At 44.4% G+C, this 18,626-nt stretch overlaps 1 protein-coding gene across 2 annotated transcripts in view; it reads right to left on the bottom strand.

Moving 5' to 3' along the window:
• SH3RF3 (SH3 domain containing ring finger 3) overlaps window positions 1-18,123 on the bottom strand; it is a 257,494-nt gene extending 239,371 nt beyond the window's left edge. For both annotated transcript variants that reach the window (XM_064646412.1, XM_064646413.1), the window contains exon 1: window positions 16,873-18,123. In XM_064646412.1, the coding sequence (XP_064502482.1) occupies window positions 16,873-18,120 (1,248 nt within the window). In that variant the 5' untranslated portion in view covers window positions 18,121-18,123. The remainder of the gene's footprint in view (window positions 1-16,872) is intronic.
• Between the last annotated feature and the right edge of the window lie 503 nt (window positions 18,124-18,626).

The following is an 18,626-nucleotide window of genomic DNA, read 5'->3' as shown; positions in this document are numbered from 1 at the left end:
ATAGAGCAAGTTTTCAGAAGAACTTGTAAGAACCTACAAGAAATAGATGGAGCTTTGACACAAACTCTTGTCTTGCCTTCCCCTCTTGCGCCCCCCCCAGTTTATTCATTAATTCTCTAACACTGGCAACAATCTCCTATACCATGGCTAAATCAAATGTACCAAATTATTAATATTTTGAAAATTTACGGAACATGCACTATTATTCCATGGCATATGTATCTAAGAGCATCAGTTTCCCAGTGTCCAGATGTACAGACAAACATTAAGAGAACTCTCCCCTATTTTATCTGTTGCAGTAGGTACCAAAAATGAGAATCACGTTTCAAATTCTCCAGCCTTCCTCAGAAAAATAAAGTGGTTTCTATTTCAAGCCTTTTAGGAAGGCCAGGAAAGAAACAGTTAAAAATAAAATTATATTAAGGTCAGCAGAGACAGAATCATGATTTCCATGTTTTCCATTTTCTCCAGATATGGAATGATTTCTTCTAACAATACAGAACAAAATACTGTTTAGCAAGAGAAGTAAATTGAGGCTGTTTTTCATCTTTTTCCTTTGCCAACACAATGGAGCTGTCAGTAATAGAACGTTGAATGTGTTCATTTTCACACATTAACCCTTTGAGCCCTATAAATATAAGCAGTCTTTTTGACTCACAGAGAAAGTACATTTTAAACTCCTGAAAAAATGGAGAACAGAAATTTTAATTAAAGTTCTCCTTGTACACACGCACATATAACCCTCCCTTTAGCAAAGAAAAGCCCTTTCAAAATTAAAGTTATCATGCTGAAATAATTAGCATAACTCCTGGGAAAAATGCATAATCTTTGCATACCAAATGCCAAAAATGTCTAAATGAACTATGTTTAATAAATGTTACATTTCTCTTTGAGTACATAAACTCAGTTAATCATGCACTGATAGGTAAAAAATATTTTCAAAGCTTTAGGTATTGCAACTTAAGCATTTTAAATGTGACCCGCATCCTGGTCTTTGCGGGTCTCTGAGGGTTTCAAATCTTCCCTCCTCAGGACACAACCCAGCAGGAATAACTTAGAAAAGACCAGGAATCTCAGATCAACAGCACTCTTCCGCAGCGCCAGGACTGTATGCCATCCTGCTGCTCGTACGTGAATCACCGAGTGAGCTTGTCTGCACCTCCGAAGGGCCGGCACAAATGTGCTGCTGCCTGCAGCTGCAGGGTACTGACTGCTGCTCTGTTCTGGGGCAAGGGTGGTACTTTTCATGGGTGTCTTGGCTGGCTGTATGACAAACTAATTATTTGTCCTCAGTGCTTGGCATGAGACTGATTCCTTACTTCAGGGTATCAATATTTTGGTGTGCAGAGAAAAAATTTACAAGAGGAAATATGGAAAGTGCTAGACCCTATCTCTGTGCTTTTGAGGCCCCCTTTTTCAAGCCTGTCTGCTTATGAGGCTCACTTAAAATAAAATCTCAGTCTCTCTCAACACCCAAAAGAGTGCAGCAAAAATTGTTAACATCATTATTTGTTTAGCATACTTAGCAAGAAGATTTAAATGCACTCAAAAAAACCCAGCCTTGACTTCAAAGTTACCATGGATGCATGATTCTGCATAGGTGAAGTAAAGACTCAAATGTAAGAGCAACAGGATTTCCTTCAGACTTCTACATCACCACTCTTCCATCCAGGAACCAGCTATGTTCAAACCTTGGTTCACAACATACACAGCCATGATCAAAGGATAATGCAAAATCCTTCACGCCAGTTCAGGCATGTGTTGATCAGTGACATCCACCTGTTCCTAACCTCTCCTCCCAAAATTCCGAGTGCACTTGAAGCCCAGCAGCAATGGTCCTCAGCCATAACTACAGCTCCTCTACAAGGTCTTCTACTTTGAGAGACTGGTCCTCATGGAGCCAGTCACTTTAATAGACATATGTCATCTTTAGAAATAACAATAAAAGCAAGTTATGAGCATGGTTGTACCATTTAGCAGCTAAGTATTTAGCAGCTCTATGTAAAAGTAGCCACTATCAGCCAGTGAAAGCAAATTAATTATTTAGATATATTTATCGGATTTATAGGTCAACTGAAGCTAAAGCTAGTTAATTGAAATCCTGATAACAGATTGAAGCCTGTGCTAGATCCTATACTGTGAAATGCAAAGTCTTTATTAAATAAAGCCATTAAGAAGGATGATAATCCCTGTGGCCTTAAATATGAATAAGGTGCAATGTAAATAATAAAAGGCAAAAATCCAATTTTCATGCAGTGAACTTTCAAATGCTCTGCTGTTTCCATTAAATTACCTTTTATTCAACATATTGTAATGGCATTGAGGGCACATCAGGATTCCTTGTAATACAGTTATTGTTCGGCATAAAAACTGTTTTTTAACTTGAAGCAGAAAAGTGAAATATTTTATTTGGCTTCTCATATGTCAAATGACATGAAAATTGAGAACAAAAGCTTCATAGATGCAATAGAAGAGAAAATAAAAGAAAAAATAAACATGCAAACAAAAAAGACTCAGAATGTGAAGATAAAAGAAAGAAACAGGGTACATAATAGTAGTTTTCCAATTAATTTTACAGCAATTTAATACTAGGAAATAGAACAGAAAAATAATTTCAGTAACTAACATGACTAAACTTGGATACAGGCCAAGTGGAGCTGTACCACACAGCAAACGAGGTGAAACTCATCAAAGCTCTTTACCCAGAAGAAAATCTGGTGTGAAATGTCTGTCACGCTTCTTACAAACACGAGGGTGATGACAAGAGCTTGAGTGCATCAAGTGTCACAACAGCACAGTGTTCCAGTCTGGAGGCGTGTGATCACTCCCTGGTTCTGCTGTGTTGGTGGTAGGTCACTTTGGATGTGTTTTAACTTCTCATCCACAAAGGCAGCACTGATATTTACTGTTTTCTCTAAAGAATTCTGTGGAGTTAAGAAACATAAACTAAAGATACTTTTGTTTACTGAAGAACTGGCAACATAAGGTCAAGAATTTACTACTATTGTTTAGAAAAACAACACCCTTATTGCAAAATTTAAACAATCTATTAAAGATGAGACTATCCTTGTTATGAATGTCAAACGATTTTTCCACTATAAGCTTTTCTGCAAATCAAAAGAATTCCTCCAGCAAAGTCGTGATAGAATACAGATAAGAGAATGACTCCATTTTTATTCAATTCTGTATTCAATTTGGAAGCGCTATACCGAAAGAAACTCTTCACACAAAAATGCAATTTACCTTGTGGCATCTTCATACTGCATCAAGATGTTTAAAGAATCAAGAACAGAGATGTCAACTAACATTGTGTAACCTCACAAAACACAAAGACATGCATTTTACAATATTTACTTTTCACTATCTGTAGCTGTTTCTGCCACATCCTATTTCCTGTGCCCATTCTCTGGTCTTAGTCAAAGAATCATGTAATGGTTTCGAATGGAAGGGATCTTCAAAGATCATATAGCTTCAACCCCCCTGCCATGGACAGGGACACCTTCTAGTAGACCACGTTGCTCAGGGCCCCATCTAACCTGGCCTTAAACATTTCCAGGGATGTGGCATCCACAACTTCTCTGGGCAGCCTGTTCCAGTGTCTCATCACCCCTCATAGTAAAGAATTTGTTCCTTACATCTAATTTAAATCCACCCTTGTCCTATCACTACAGGCCCTGGTAAAAAAAAAATCTCAATATATCTTTCTTATAACTTACCCTTTTAGGTACTGGAAGGCTTTAATAATGTGTCCTTGGGGCCTTCTCTTCTACAGGCTGAAGAACCTCAAGTCTCTCAGTCTGTGGTGTGGTGTTCCAGCCCTCCTCTGAACCCACACTAACAGGTCCACATCTGTCTTGTACAGGGCACCCCAGAGCTGGACACAGTACTCAAGGTGGGGTCTCACAAGAGTGAAGCAGAGGGGCAGAATGACCTCCCTCAACCTGCTGGTCATGCTTCTTTTGATGCAGGCCAGGACATGGTTGACTTTCTGGGTTGCAAGTACACATTGCCAGCTCGTGTCCAGCTTTTCATCCACCGGTATCCCTAAGTCCTTCTTGGCAGGGTGGTTCTCAATCCATTTGTAGCCCAGTCTGTAGTGATAGTGGTGGTTGCCAGACATGCAAAACCTTGCACTTGGCCTGGCTGAACTTCATGAGATTCACATGGGCCCACTCCTTAAACCTGTCATGGTCCCTCTTGATGGCATCCCTTCCCTCAATCATATCAACGGCACCACTTCACATGAGGTGGTATCAGCAAACTTTCCAAGGGTTCACTCAATCCCACTATGTTATTAATAAGATATTGAACAGTACTGGTCCCTATCAAGAAGCCTCAGTAATACCACATGTTGCTGATCTCCACTTGAACATTGACCATTAATTTGGTCCTCCTCTGCTCCAATGCTGCTCACATGCAAAATGGGTAGGGAGCATCTGGAGTTGCTCAGAAGCAGTTCTGAACCACAGGCTGTCTGCTGCCCCATGCAGGGGGATCTTGGGACAAAGGGGTGATGACAATGGGGCAGAGATAATGTCAAGGGATCGTAGGGGTGATGGTAATGGGGACATCTGACCTGCTGCTGCCTAGGCAGCTGTAAGTGGCAGGGAGCACTGGCAGCATAGGACCACAGGGACACAGAGTGGGCCATGGGGGTTTCCTGGGCTGTCACCTCCCATCAAGCCTGAGTGGAAACACAATACATCTTCCCATGCCCCAAAGGGAGAAACAGCAAAAGCCCTCCAGGGCCTGAACCCATGGGTAACATGGTGATGGGGCCACAGCCTCCATGTGAGACTTTCATTACTGGCAAATTGTTCCCTTTTGCTTCTTGCATGTGCAAAGAAAGCAAACACATGAAATACAAGGAAAAAAGCAAATCTATTCATGGCATGCAGATCAGAAAATAGTAACACCTGACAGACCTACAATGAAGTAATACAACGACTCCATCAGTGCAAACCATTATCTTGAATAATATTTGCTCCAGGTCAGTGAAGCAAAGGTATTTGAATGACATTTCTTGAGCTTTTCTTCCTAGGAAGGAGACTATTGCCTTCCAGCAACACTCTCAAAAATGGCTCTATTGAGGTGCTACGATGTTGCTACTTACTACAGTAGTGATTTCTCACACCTCCCACCAAACTGAGTCAGAGTCCTAAAGAGCAGATCTGTCAAGTAGCAGATTACTCACATTCCTTCATTAATTACTGAAAAAAGCCACAAAAACCAAAGCAGTGTTTTATTTGAAGCTCATTCAGACAAAGCTACTAAACAGCTTGGATACTGAACAGTACAATGGTCAGGATCTACCCATACTATTACTTTCTTGAGTATGCAGTTACGTGACATCAAAAAGTGAAATATCGCTATAGAGGTATCTTTTAATGTTCTTTTAAACTCTTCAGGGAAGGAAAAAAAAAAACAACAAAAAAACCCCAAAGCAACACATTGTTTTACTTCAGATTCATTCTGGTCTTTATCTGCTTGCTGCCAGTTGCACTGAGTTTACACACTAATGAGACAATTTCAGACTGACCACAGTCTTCGCTCAGCATTTGGCTTCTATTTATTTCACCAGTACTGAACAGGAATCACTTATTCGGTGAACTGGCATCACTAAGCGAAACCTCTAAGTCATGAGTTGACTCATTACAGAAGCACATGTTCATCAAAAGCATCAGATCAGTTGAGGAACCTCAACTCCATCCAGTTTCCTGCTATCTCTCATTTTAAATGTGAGCTCAGACTCTTTTAACCCCAGCCTCTGTACCAACAAAAAGTTTCCCTCCAATAGCTATGGATAGTATTAAATGAAACAGCTTCTCCTACGTTCAAGATCCTATAAAAACCCACCCACTTTCATCACAATTTTCATTACCAGATGAATTCATTCTCAAGTGACTAAATTAAAAAGAAGAAAGGCCCCTCTGACAGGGCAGTATCCTAGTGCAGAAACTACCCACCACTGCAACAGTGGTATCACTGAGAGAATCACAGAATCACCAAGGTTGGATGAGATCTTCAAGATGATTTAGTCTAAGCATCAACCCAGCACCACCATAATCACCCTTAAACTATATCCCCAAACGACACATCCAGATGCCTCTTGAACACTTCCAGAGATGGTGACCTCATCACCTTCCTGGGCAACTCCAATGCCTAACCACTTCCAGTGAAAATTTTTTTTCAAATATCTGAACCTCTCCTGGTACAACTAAGGTCATTTCCTCTCGTCCTTTCACTTGAGAATGGTAGAATTTAAACTTCTATTTTGTATGAAATCTAACTGACAAAAAGACAAAACATATTAAGGAGGTTGGAATAAATGGAATATCTCCTGGAATTTTTAAGCCTCATTTGATGAAAAACAAACTATGAAGAATTGAAGAACATCACCCATTGGAAACATCTCCTCCTCCATACTGTGCCTCTTCTATTTTCACCTCTGTGCACCCTGAATTCTCCTCCCATGTTCATGGGCAGGACACTGCTTTGACTACTCTTCACATGGGCCACCACCTGCTTAGAAAACAGAAGCCAGGGATGAGTGAGAGATGACCATTCAACCCTGGCTGTTGAGTTTTTGTTTGTTAATAAGCACAAAATTACTTCTCCCTGGCTGAACAATATTATCACAGATGCTGGAACCTACACAGCCCCTTCTTTAAGGTGCGCTGAATTATTTTTAACAGTAGTGACCACCATGAAAATATACACTCAGATAAAAGTGAGTCGGACTGCATATAAAAGGAAGTCCTGTGTTCATCAAAAGAACCAATAAAACCCCAGCTAGGAAAAAATAAATATTCCTTTCTGCAATATAAATCAAATATTTTCCTTTAGAAAATAATTTACTGATTATTAAAAAAGGTGTGACTGGTTCAGATTTTACATTGCTGCATGACTGTGAAATATAAATAATCAAATGTTTTCCACTATGATCTAACATCAGGATTACCTATAAGCAGAAGAGAATAAGCAAAAATATTTTATCTCATGGTTGTCAACTATTATTTTACTGTATTTTATGATGCACGTGCATGACTGTATTCTCCAAGGGTTTTTCATTATTTTGTTTTAGAAAGAAAGTATGTGAATGAATAAGGATCTCCTCAAAAAAACTCTTGGGTGAAATGCAAGATGCTCTGGACTGAACTCAAAGCCATCCTCGCCTGCCTCTTCCACATTGCTGCACCCTCCCCACATAGAGCTGGCCAAGGAGCAGCAGCCACGGCACTGATGCATCCTGCCCACTCAACGTGCTGCAGCCCACACTTCTGCCAGGAAAGCCTGTGCTATTTCTGAGTCTCAACTCACGACATTTTAGCACAAAATCACAAGTCAGCTCGGCAGTGACAATAAGAAGAGCCCAACACAAGAAGTCTCAGCATCCTCAAGTGACAGGTGCCTTGCAGCAGGCTGGTACCTATTCCCCTGCCTCCTCTCCAGCCAATCCCTTGCTGGACATCCCTTCTCCCACACACAACAAGCACAGATATGTATTTTTGGGGTGCAAGAGGAGGCTGTGCGTGTGCACCCCTATGATCCCTCGAGGACGCGTGCTCCAACATGGGGGGTCATCCTGGGCACACGTCCAGAGATGCAGCAGGACCAGCCACTGTGCCATGACACAACATACACCCATGTCTGGCACACAGTGACAATAATGCACAGTTTACTGAAATGGATATGGACATGAGAAGAACACATGGAACAGGCCTTTCTGGCAAAAAAATATACATTCAGGGAGATATATATATTACACATATATACATATATTTGTGTGTGTCTAATTTACAGAAGAATAAATGTTAAGTCAATTAAAACACAATCAATCAAAACAAAACTTTCCTCCTACTTCCTTTTAATTCATTCTACTTTACTGCATTAAAATAATTACAAATTCATAAATTATTACTGTTACTGGAAATTAAAATGTATTGATTTGCTTATAAGGATGACAATATTGCAAACCTGGTACAAGCTGCAATAAAAGCATTTCAAAACACACATGAAGGCAGCCAATAAAGAGGCAGCCTGCTAAAAACTGTTTCAAAATTAAATTAGAAATTTAAAAGTAAATTCATAAAAATGATGTCTTTTTATAGTAACTCACAGAGGAGCTTTTGATTTGAATTATCCTGAAATTAATCCACAAATAAACATGTTCAATAATATTTACTGAAATGATAATTTGGGAAAGTAAATATGATAGTGCCTCTGTTTGGCTGATTTCTTGGCTGTTACACAGAAGGCAATCAGGAGGCAGCACAATAAACACAGCAACGTCCCCTTCGTCTGGTTAGGACCACAATATCTTTACCCAAAATCCATCCACAACTGCACAGTCAATATTTTAGATTTCTCTTTCCCTCTAACCATCTTGCACCTAAACCCACTTTAATGATACATCAACTGCAGCAATTAATGAACCTTTGTGCAGAAAGAGAAAGACTGTAACAGCTTAATGAGACAGTAATACATATTAAAATCAATATTATTCAGATTATGTGTCTATTCTAGTCTTCCTTCTGAAAATAACTGAGACTGTAGGAGAAATGATCATTAGCATTTCGATAACAATCTTGCCAGCCTTCTGTTACAATACTTTGTCTTTAGAGTAAAACTGGGATTTGTTATCTCATGCAAGCAGACCATTCTAAAATTAGCAATGGCAAATTCATATTGGTTTGGATCAGATCTTTAAAAAACTTGGAAAAAAAAATTAATGCTAACTCGCCTGAACAATCAGACTGTCATGCCTGGTGCTGTAGCAGCAGAAACACACTCTAAGCATTGACTAAGAAGCAACCTCTTCTCAATAAACACCATTTTTGTGCAGAGAAAGGCACTCCTGAACTATATACAGCATTAGTTTCACTTGTCTGATAAATCACATTCCTGCTGACAGCCAACACAAGGGACAAATTCCTCCCTACCACAAATCCTTAAGGTATCTTCAAAACAAAATGAGGCTGAATGCCACAAAGCAGGAAAGGGTTTTACACCTTTGTCCTATCGCCACTGCGAGCAGACAAAAATTCCTCAGCATTCCTGAGTCAAATTACATTATGCAAACACTACGGGGAAAGAAAACAGTTCCATCTCTCTCTTTTTTTAATTAGTGAATCCCAAAGCCTTCCCTCTCCTGGCACCCAGTGCTGTCAAACAGACAGCTAAGCCTTCCTATTTCCAAAGCAGGACAAGATGAAGAGCTGTTGCAGAAACAGCTTTACAGCATTCATGAGGACATGCATCCCCCAGAAACTCCTGCCCTCCGTCAGCCACATGCAAACAGACCAGTCGCACCAAAAATCCCAACCACTCTGACGGGACAAGAAGCCAAACTTCAGCAGGGGCTAAGCCATGCTTTGAAACTGCCAGAAGACAGTTATAAGACAACCCCCACTGTGGTTTTTACTATTTAACCCCTCAATAGTTGGCCCTGCAGATGTGGAAGACTGAGCACAGTGCCAAGTCCTTCCGGTGACCCACAGAAGAGGGGCAACGGAGAGGTACAGCTCCATCAGCTCCTTTGGGCAGATATTCACCTGCCCACTGCCTGAGTTCACAGGTGACCCCAGTGCACAGCAAATTCTGTGGAACCACTGGAAGTTAGGCTTAAAAGACTGGGCAGAAAGTGCTCTTGATTCCAGATGTTTTACATTTTTCTCTCTGTTTTTGAAAATAAAACGTCTTTTTAACACCAAAAGTAATATTCCCTCCTTCTGTTCTTCCCCTGAACTAAGAGGCATCTCATGTACACATATCATTAAATAAATGTTTATTCTTTCTAACCAAATAAAAATGTTCAAATTACATACAATGACAATGAGATTAAATTATTAGGTACATGCTCTGGGTTTTTTTAAAAGCTATTCAAACAATTTTAAAGGCTTTTCAGCAATGCTCTAGCAGCATGAGCAAAACTTACCACAAAGAGGAGGTAACAAGTTTAACATTACTGCTGAGGAAGATGGTACCAGAGCCAAGCGAGTAAAACTAGCACATCAGCAATCCCCCTGCCACCCCGTACAGTCAGGAAAAGGCATGGCTCAAGCTGTCAGAGGAATCCAAACTGGCAGAAGAAAGAGGATATGGGGCTGGTAAACGGGGAGAACCTGCTCCCAGGCCCATCTGCATGATGCACTAGAAAGAAATTTTTCTCATTTTTTTAACTCTTCCCTTTTTTTTTTTTCTTTTGCGTAATGGTCAGACCAGTAACTTTCCAGCCAAAGTATCACTATGCTCCATGCAAAACACTTCTGTCACCAGAAGCAGTTTGGTTTGGTGCAAGACTAGGGATAAATAGGTAGCTTTCAGCTGGCACTGTATTTCCCCATCGCTCCCTCCCCAGCTGCAGAAGCACAGCTGCTGTGGGAGCTGGGCAAGGCCAGGGTCATGCAGCTTTCTCAAATCCTGTAGTTTATCTTTGTCCAGGCTCTCATGTCTTATTAGAACTAATCTTGGGTTCTTCTCATGACAGCTTACCCCAGATTGGGAAAACCTGTTGTAAAATATCAGATTTTAACAAGACCATATTGAAAATGCTTGCAAAAATTCAGCTTGATATGTGATGAGTGAAGCTGAAACCGCGTGCATCCTGAGCTGTTTTGGTCTGCAGAAGTCACAAATTCCCTGAACACTGAATGAATCCAGTGCTGTAGAGGTCAGCAATTACAATGTTGCAATGCTTAAAGACATCAATCAGAGTAAAATATTAGTTATAATGCCTTCTGAAGCTCAAGGAAAGGCTTCTAAGAGTGATCTATGACTTCAAAAGAAAGTGGCATCCCACAGTCAAAGATATATACAGGTAGGTTACTGTAGTGCAAGAAGGAACTATGGTTTTTATCTGAAATTTAAGCAGTGCTTCTTAACAGAAACAGTATGAAATATTGAACAGAACAGTGAAATTAGAAGGGACAGTATAAATACAACAGTGCAAAACTCAAAAAGTACCCAGACAAACTTTTCAACTTGAAACTCTAATGGGATTGTTAACCTAAAATTATGAGACAGCAGACAAAAATAACTCTATACTGTAAGAAAATACCTTCCTAGAGAAAAAAATCCTCCATGGCATAAATAAAATATTGTTGTAGCATTTTATGTGGCAGTTTATTGATTGCATGGACGCAGCTTTGTCTAGAAAGAGTACGCGTAGCCTCCCCCTGACCTGCAAGTACAGGCACCCAGCATTAACAGCCAGTGCCCGAAGCCAGTCTGACCTGTTGGGCACCCAGCCAGCACCAGGAGTCTGCCTGAACATGAACTGATAAGATTAGAAACAAGGAATACAGTGTACTGTTACAGCCCATACACAGCACACATCACTGCATCCCTGCACCAACGCTCCCTGCAAATAAAGTGCAGCATCTCTGCCAAACCCTATTCAATGGCAGAAAACAACCGTCGTAGCTTCAGCGTATACAAGCGGTGCTTTTTAATCTCCCCAAATCCCAGCCTCTTTAGTAATAAATCTGTGTTTGTAGGGCAGCATCCTTCTGAAGATTGAGAAGCACCTGAGGGTGGGTGAGCACTACTGGGACAAGTTTTCAGCTGGGAAATGTGAAGCTTGGAAAGTTCATTCAGTTTGTCAGAATGTTCTGCATGTGCCTTAAAACCACAGCAGCACCATCTTTCCAAAGAGCAAACAGCAGAGATTTAGGGGAGGTGGGCAAAAATTGCCAGGGTTAAAACGTGCACAAGATTTTTAGGGCTGAGTCGAGCAAGCCTATCCATCTGCCTTTGAGTAACCAGCTACCAAACATGGGCATATCCTAAGCATTACCAGCTTTCATCATGAATCATTCAGAAGGATGACGTGCAGGGATTAAACTTAGCATTCACATTTGACATCAAGAGGAGTCCCACAGAGGCATGTCACACTGACACAAACTAACAGGGAGGGTGTAGGGCTAGTGGCACAAAGCCCTCTCCACTGCCCCATGACTTTTTCAGGTGTGACTGAGCCACTGCTGGCCATTTCAATCCAGAAGAAGTAGTTCACTGTCAATACTGGCACGCTTTGGTCACATTAGGTCCATCATGCAATTTTCTATTTTGCAAGTAAGAAGGTAACATCATCACCCAAAGATGAGTGAAAATACTCTGTTTCTGGAAAATATAATGGACATGAAGATAATACCTGCAAATAGCACATTTTCTGAAAAATGTAAGAGTTCAGAATGATGAATTTTTCTGATGCAGCCCCTCAGCAATCCCCTCTCCTACGCTCACTCACTTCTGTGAAGACAGCTTCAATTGCTGGGGTTTTAAATACTCTTGGCTATATTTTTCACAATACCCTTTAGTATAGTAGTTAATCTCCTGTGTCAAAACACATTTTTAGCCATCTGCCAGACAAAAAAAAAAATCCTCAAGATCAGAACCTTTGACATATGGAACATCACTCCTTCTTGCATGGCTTTATGACAAAGTTCAGGCACTGACCAGCCAAACTACGGCATCAGAAGCAAATAAATCAGCAAGAATGAACAAAAGTAAGGTAAATCCATGGGTCTATGTACATGGCATGCTGCTGAATGGCACTCCTGTCAGTGCAAATTCAACCATTAAAAAGCCAAGTTGAAGATTCTCCTCTGCCAAAATGTGTCCCCTACACAATCCACTGCTGCTGTAATATACATAAATGCATATAAACACCAGACTCCATCTGCTTCCTCTTGTGTAACTCAGGGTGGGATCTTTACCTGACAGACAATGTATCCAAGAAGGAAAGAAACACAGTGGTGGAGAAAAACTGCAAGATCTACTCATGTTTAATCCACTGTAACCAGTCTAGGATAAGGCAAGACTCTTACAAAAAATGTAAGAAATGTCTCTTTTGGAGAATTTCTACAAACAGAGCAGCTGAAAAGTCTACATAGCAAATTAGCATTGCTCCCTCTGCTTGCAAAACTTACGTGAAGCCAAGGGCTAGCAAATGGCAGCTTTCCACCTGAAACACTGAAATAGCTCTGCAAAGCTGATACATGGGAGAAGCTTCCAGTGCAACACAGGGGAGCGCAGCTCATCCGTCACTTCACTCAAGCATGCTGACACATCATTTTCCTTATGTGCACATCTTACTCTCCACTGTTACCTATAACCCCATCTGATAACATACCACATGTCTATCCATCACTTTGGCCATGTTTTCTCCTCTGGGAAAAAGGAGAGACATCTTTTGTTTTTCTAGGTTGTTTCTTTTTCATGCAAATGTAGTTCTCAGTTTGTATTACGAGCAAGCAAGTAATAAGCACTGCATCTGGAGTTTAAGACGCCTGGTTCAGGAGGAAATTACTAAAGACTTGCATGCATTTAGCTGGCTATTAGATCTTGCGAATTGCTGGAAAAAAAAGTTATAAACTGCAATAATTGTTAAATAAAAACCCAAACACCACACTCAGTAAAGAAGGTGGATTTACCATAATGCCCCAACAATCTAAGGGAGCCATTTACTTTGACAGAACCTGAATTCCCCAAGCAATTCGACAGTGGTAATGGAAACAGAGGAGCCAATAAATTATAACCTTGCGTGTAATGCGCCTACCATTATAAACCACTCTTAGCCTCCTGCTCTATTCCCTGAGGGGAGCACACAGTTGTTGGATTTCCTTTCCTTCATTCTTTCAGTGTGCTCTTTCAGCACTCGGACCCTTTTATAATGTCTAATACCATACTCTGCATTTACACAGCAGCTTTAATTTGAACATCTCAAAATATGCTATACCATTCAGAAAATGACTGTTTTTTACAGGCTAAAACAGAGGCACTGGGTCACTAACTGGCTTACCAAAGGTCACATACCATTATATATCAACAGAATCCCAAACATTGTTAAAGCATGTATTAGTAGGTACGCACCACTTCCAGATCCCTCATACTGAAGATGTATACCACATATCTTAAAACACCTCCAGGATTTCAGTAGTATTTCTGAAGGACAGTCTTGGACAACTTTACGAGCAGCACCAGTGCCAGTTCACTCCCAGCTCAGACCCTCTCATACTGACTTTTAGCACTCTGAATAAACCAAGTCTGTGATAAACTACAGGAAAAGAAAAAACAGAGACCTAATAAAGAAATACAAACCCCCCAGAGTTTTTCCAAAGTGATAAACAACACTTGCTGATTTTAGAAAATGCCATCTATGCAAAGAAGACTTCCCCAAAGTATAAGGTGCAAAAGCAAAACACAGGCATAATAGCAACACAGGGGCTGACCCTGCTCTGTCTTCTAAGGTTAATTAAAACTCTCGCAGAAACAGATCCCTGGTGTGATTCTAACATATCAGCCCAAGGATCTCGGCAAGACTGAAAGTCTGATAGAAGTGACCTTGGCTCTCTGCCATTACACTTCACAATTAGCAGTTTCCTTCCTAACCAGAAAGCTCATAATGGTATGTCCCATTTTACATACTGCATTACCTAAAATGAAAGGTATTAATTAGTAAAATAGTGTAATTTGCATTTAAGCCCCAGGCAGTAAATCTACAGCAATTTCTGAAATTTATATATATATATATATATATATATGTGTGTGTGTGTGTGTGTGTGTGTGTGTATTAGAAAAAATCACTTCCACTCTCTTCAAAGCAGCTGAGCTGTCAAAGACTAGTGTAAGAGAGAAAGGGATGCAATTCTGCTCTTCTGTATCAACCTCAAAAAGCCTGATTCTAGCCTGGATTTTACCATCTATTGTTTAGTTCAAAGAGAGGTTCTGCACTCTTGTCTCCAGGACTGCTCAGCAATCAGCTGTATCAGCAGCTCCAAGGAGGATTATTCTCCCCTGCTGCTTTTTTTAAAAGCAGATTAGTTCAGACTTTCTTTCACTGTAATGAACCTTGTAAGGATCAAGCACATTGCATTGATTTCCAGGATAAAATTGTACCATCAGTCAAAAGGCCAAGCAAACAGTTTCACAGACCCACTGTCCCAGCAGACCCACCATCCCAGAATCACCCATTAATCCCAGAAAGAGAAAGGAATTGCAGTTGTTAACCATAAAAGCCAAAATGTAATTCTCAGGTCATGGAACTTTGCTTTCCGTCAAATTCAGATGGGTAACAACCCTCACAGAAACAGAACTGACGATGTTCACCAAAGTGCTATTCAATCAAAGCCAGAAAGTGATAGAATGCAATGTGCTTTTACTTACTACATGATATCTGCAATAATGGGTAGGGAAGTGACTTCTTAAAAGCCTGCCAGTTTATGGTAAAATAATGAAAACTCAACTTCCCTAAAAATTTGCAAATAACTTTCCGCATCAAGCATTTCCTTTCATTCGCACCCTCCTGTAATATCCAAGCTTGACTAGGATTTAAAGACTTGATAACCAGAGATTGTCTTCTTGTTGGATGATCACAAAAGCCTGCTCAGGGTGCAAGACCCTGCCCCAGCAACATGAACACTGCAGGTGTAATAAGCAGAGCCTGCCTCCCACAGGAGAAGACATACCTGAACTTCAAACCAGACTGTGGGACATTGTACTTTAAACTACCTATTGAGTGCAAACTTTCCTTTTTGTAGTGCAGAAAGTCAAAAAGACAGGAGTTGTCTGCTGTGATGAAGCTGCAGCACGAAATTTAGCTGAAAAACAACCAAAAAAGCAGAGGGCAGAATCCCATTGCCTTTCTTCTTTAAATTGGACACATCATTATGAAATACCTGATGCTCATTGAGGACTACAGCTCAACAATAAAGGATCTACCCTTCCAGAAATATTGCCAAGCATATTTCACTTCAGACTCCAAAACTGAATTTTATGGAACAATGTATGGCATTTGCCATCATTTCCTGTAGGCAAAATTTCAAAACACTGGTACAGGTCTATTCATTTCTCTCAGAAAAAAAAAAAAAATTAATTGAAAAATTTACTATAGCAGTACAACCTCACAAGGAATCTTTGCATTGACCTTTCCAAATCAAAAGCCTGTAAACTAAACTACAGCTCAAGCGGATTTCGTGAAAGATCAAAGGCAACTAAACATATCCAGTATATATATGACATTAGAAGTAAGATGAAGTCCACAGTCTTAAGTATCTCCATTGCAAATTCTCCTGAAGGGGTCTAATAGTAAATTTTATCAGATCGAATTAAACGGTAATACAGAACACTGGGAGAAACTGATCTTGTCCCCTCTGAGCCAATGAAACCCCTGACACGGATTTTAAAGGGCGCTAGATCGGGCACTCGACTGGAGAGTTAAAAAAATAAAATGCATATGCTGCAGTAGTTGCCTTCGATAAATCACACACCTTATACATAAAAACGAAATTATGTTCCCTTGGGAGGGGAAGTTTCAGCTTCAAAACCCACTCCGCTCCAGCTGTCAGGAGGGCTCTGTGTGGCTCTGACCGCACCGGCAGAGCCCCAGGAGCGGAGGGGGAAACTCGGGAGTGCAAGGAACGCGCCGGGACGGGATCGGCCGAGCGTTCTTACCACCTTCCCCTCTCCAGGCTGCGCGAGGGCTCCTGCCCGCACCTGACAGGCACCTGGCGCAGCCCGACACGCCGGATAAAAGCGCTTTCGAGGCACTCTGGTTCATAACACCGAGAGCAAGTCCAGCTCTGCTACACCGGGGGCGGCCCTGGGGCCCGTCGGTGCGGCAGCTGTCCCGGCCACTCTCGCCGCCAGCGGCCGCCCGGAGCACTCTGAGGACATCCCCGGCCGAGCCTCCCATCGTTAGATCGAGGGGGGGACCGCAATCGCCGGCCGCAAGTCCGAGGGGCGGCGCCCGTCCGGAGCCCCGCGGGCACACAGCCCCCGCCGCCCGCAGGACGTCCCGCCGGCACACCGGGAACCCGCGCACGCCCGGCCGCGCTCCCCCGGCACGCCCGGTCCCGGCCCGGCACCCACCTTTCCCAGCAGGGCGCTGCGGCTGGCGGCAGCCAGCTCCCGCAGGCTGGCGGCGGCCGAGGCGGCGGCGGCGGCGACGGCGCTGGGAGCGGCGGCGGGCTGGGGGTACGTGGGGGCCGCGGTGCTGGGGCTGCCGCTGGCGCCCCCGGCGGCGCGGGGCCGCTGCCGGATGCCGTCTAGGAGGCGGACGAGGAGGATGTTAGCGGGTAGCTCGTCCACGCCGCAGCCCACCAGGATGCGGCACTCGGGGCAGCGCAGCTCGTGGCGGGAGCTGACGATGCTCTCCAGACAGCGGCGGCAGAAGGTGTGCTGGCACGGCAGCACCTTGGCCGTGGTGTCCAGACGCTCTAGGCACACGGAGCACTCCAGCAGGTCCAGCAGCGACGACTCGTCCATCGCCGCCGCCGGCTCCCGCTCCGCCGCCGCTCCGCTACCGCTCCACCGCCCCCTCGCCTCCGCCTCCGCCCCCGCCCCGCCGCCGCCGCCTCCGCCTCCCCTCCGCGGGGCAGCGCAGGGCCCCGACGCCCCTAGGGCCGCCGCGGCCGGCGGCGGCGAGGGAGGGGCGGCGGCGGGGCGGCGGGGGCCATCGGGGCGGCGGGGCTGCCCCCGGCGGCGGGCGGCGGCGGCGACCCCGGGAGCTGCCTGGGCGACGCTGCCCAGCGCCGTGCGGCGCGGCGGGGATGCCAGCGGCGGGAAGCGGAGCGGTTCGGGAGGAGGGCACCTGCCTGCCCGCGCCCTCTCCCGCTGTCCGGCGCGGCTCGGCAGCTGCAGCGGGGCCCGGCGAGGCGCCCGCCGCGCCTCCGCGCGGGGCGGGGAGCGACGGGGAGCCCCGGGGGGGCGCCGGCGGCACGGCGGCCGCCCCGCAGGCGGTCCCCGCCCGCCCCGCCGCCTCGCCGCCGCTCCGTGGCTCCCTGTAACCCGACCCAGCAGGGCTCGCAGCCCGCTTTCCGCCGCCGCCGCTACTCCCTCCTCCTCCTCCCGGTGGAGGCTCCCGGACAGGCGGGGGCAGGCGGAGGAGACTCCTCGGAGAAGCCAAGGACACGCTGGCGGGAGCGGAGGGGAGCCCCTGGGGGCCTGTCCGGGCGCGCCGCGGGGAGCGGCGGCGGTGTCCGGGCGGGCGGGGGCCGGCGGGCTCGGCATCCCCGCGGCAGCGCCGCTCGTCCCGCGGGCCGGGAGCGGACCCGGGTCCGCGGACCCGCCATCTCTGGCGGCGCGGCGCCCCCTGGCGGACGCGGGGACACGGCGCATCACCCCCCCCATCCCACCCGGGTACTTCGGGGCGTCCCCAAATGATCGTATATTGTATCGTATAATCGTTATTGTATCATACTCAACCCCTGCGGGAGCTGGAAAGGTGAAAATAGGAGCGAGCGTCGCGCCTCCTCTGCCGGCCGGATGTCCTGTGCCCGAGCTCGCCCCGGTGCCGTCCAATCTGCAGCCGGTACCTGCGTCCCGAAAGATACAGCAGGATGCGCCCGGGTCCCGTGTGAGCTGGTGTTCAGGCCCTGCTGGAAGGGGCGAGACCCTGGCATTTTGGAGTTACACATCCGTGGTGTATACTAACCACGAGAGATTTAAAACTATGAGACGCAGCCACTTGCACATGTGGACTATGCACAGATTTTTTCCCTTAGAGAAGCTGCAGGAGAAGCCCTATTCTTCATATAAATTTCATTTGAATACTCCCTTTTTGGCTAAATTTGACCATTAATATGATTAAGGGCCCTGTTTAAGCTAGAAACTACAATTGAAAT

This window comes from Pseudopipra pipra, chromosome 2, assembly GCF_036250125.1.
Source record: "Pseudopipra pipra isolate bDixPip1 chromosome 2, bDixPip1.hap1, whole genome shotgun sequence".
In the NCBI taxonomy this organism is placed as follows: domain Eukaryota; kingdom Metazoa; phylum Chordata; class Aves; order Passeriformes; family Pipridae; genus Pseudopipra; species Pseudopipra pipra.
The sequence above is the reverse complement of the archived record's forward strand: the minus strand, read 5'-3'. Positions and strand labels throughout refer to the sequence as shown.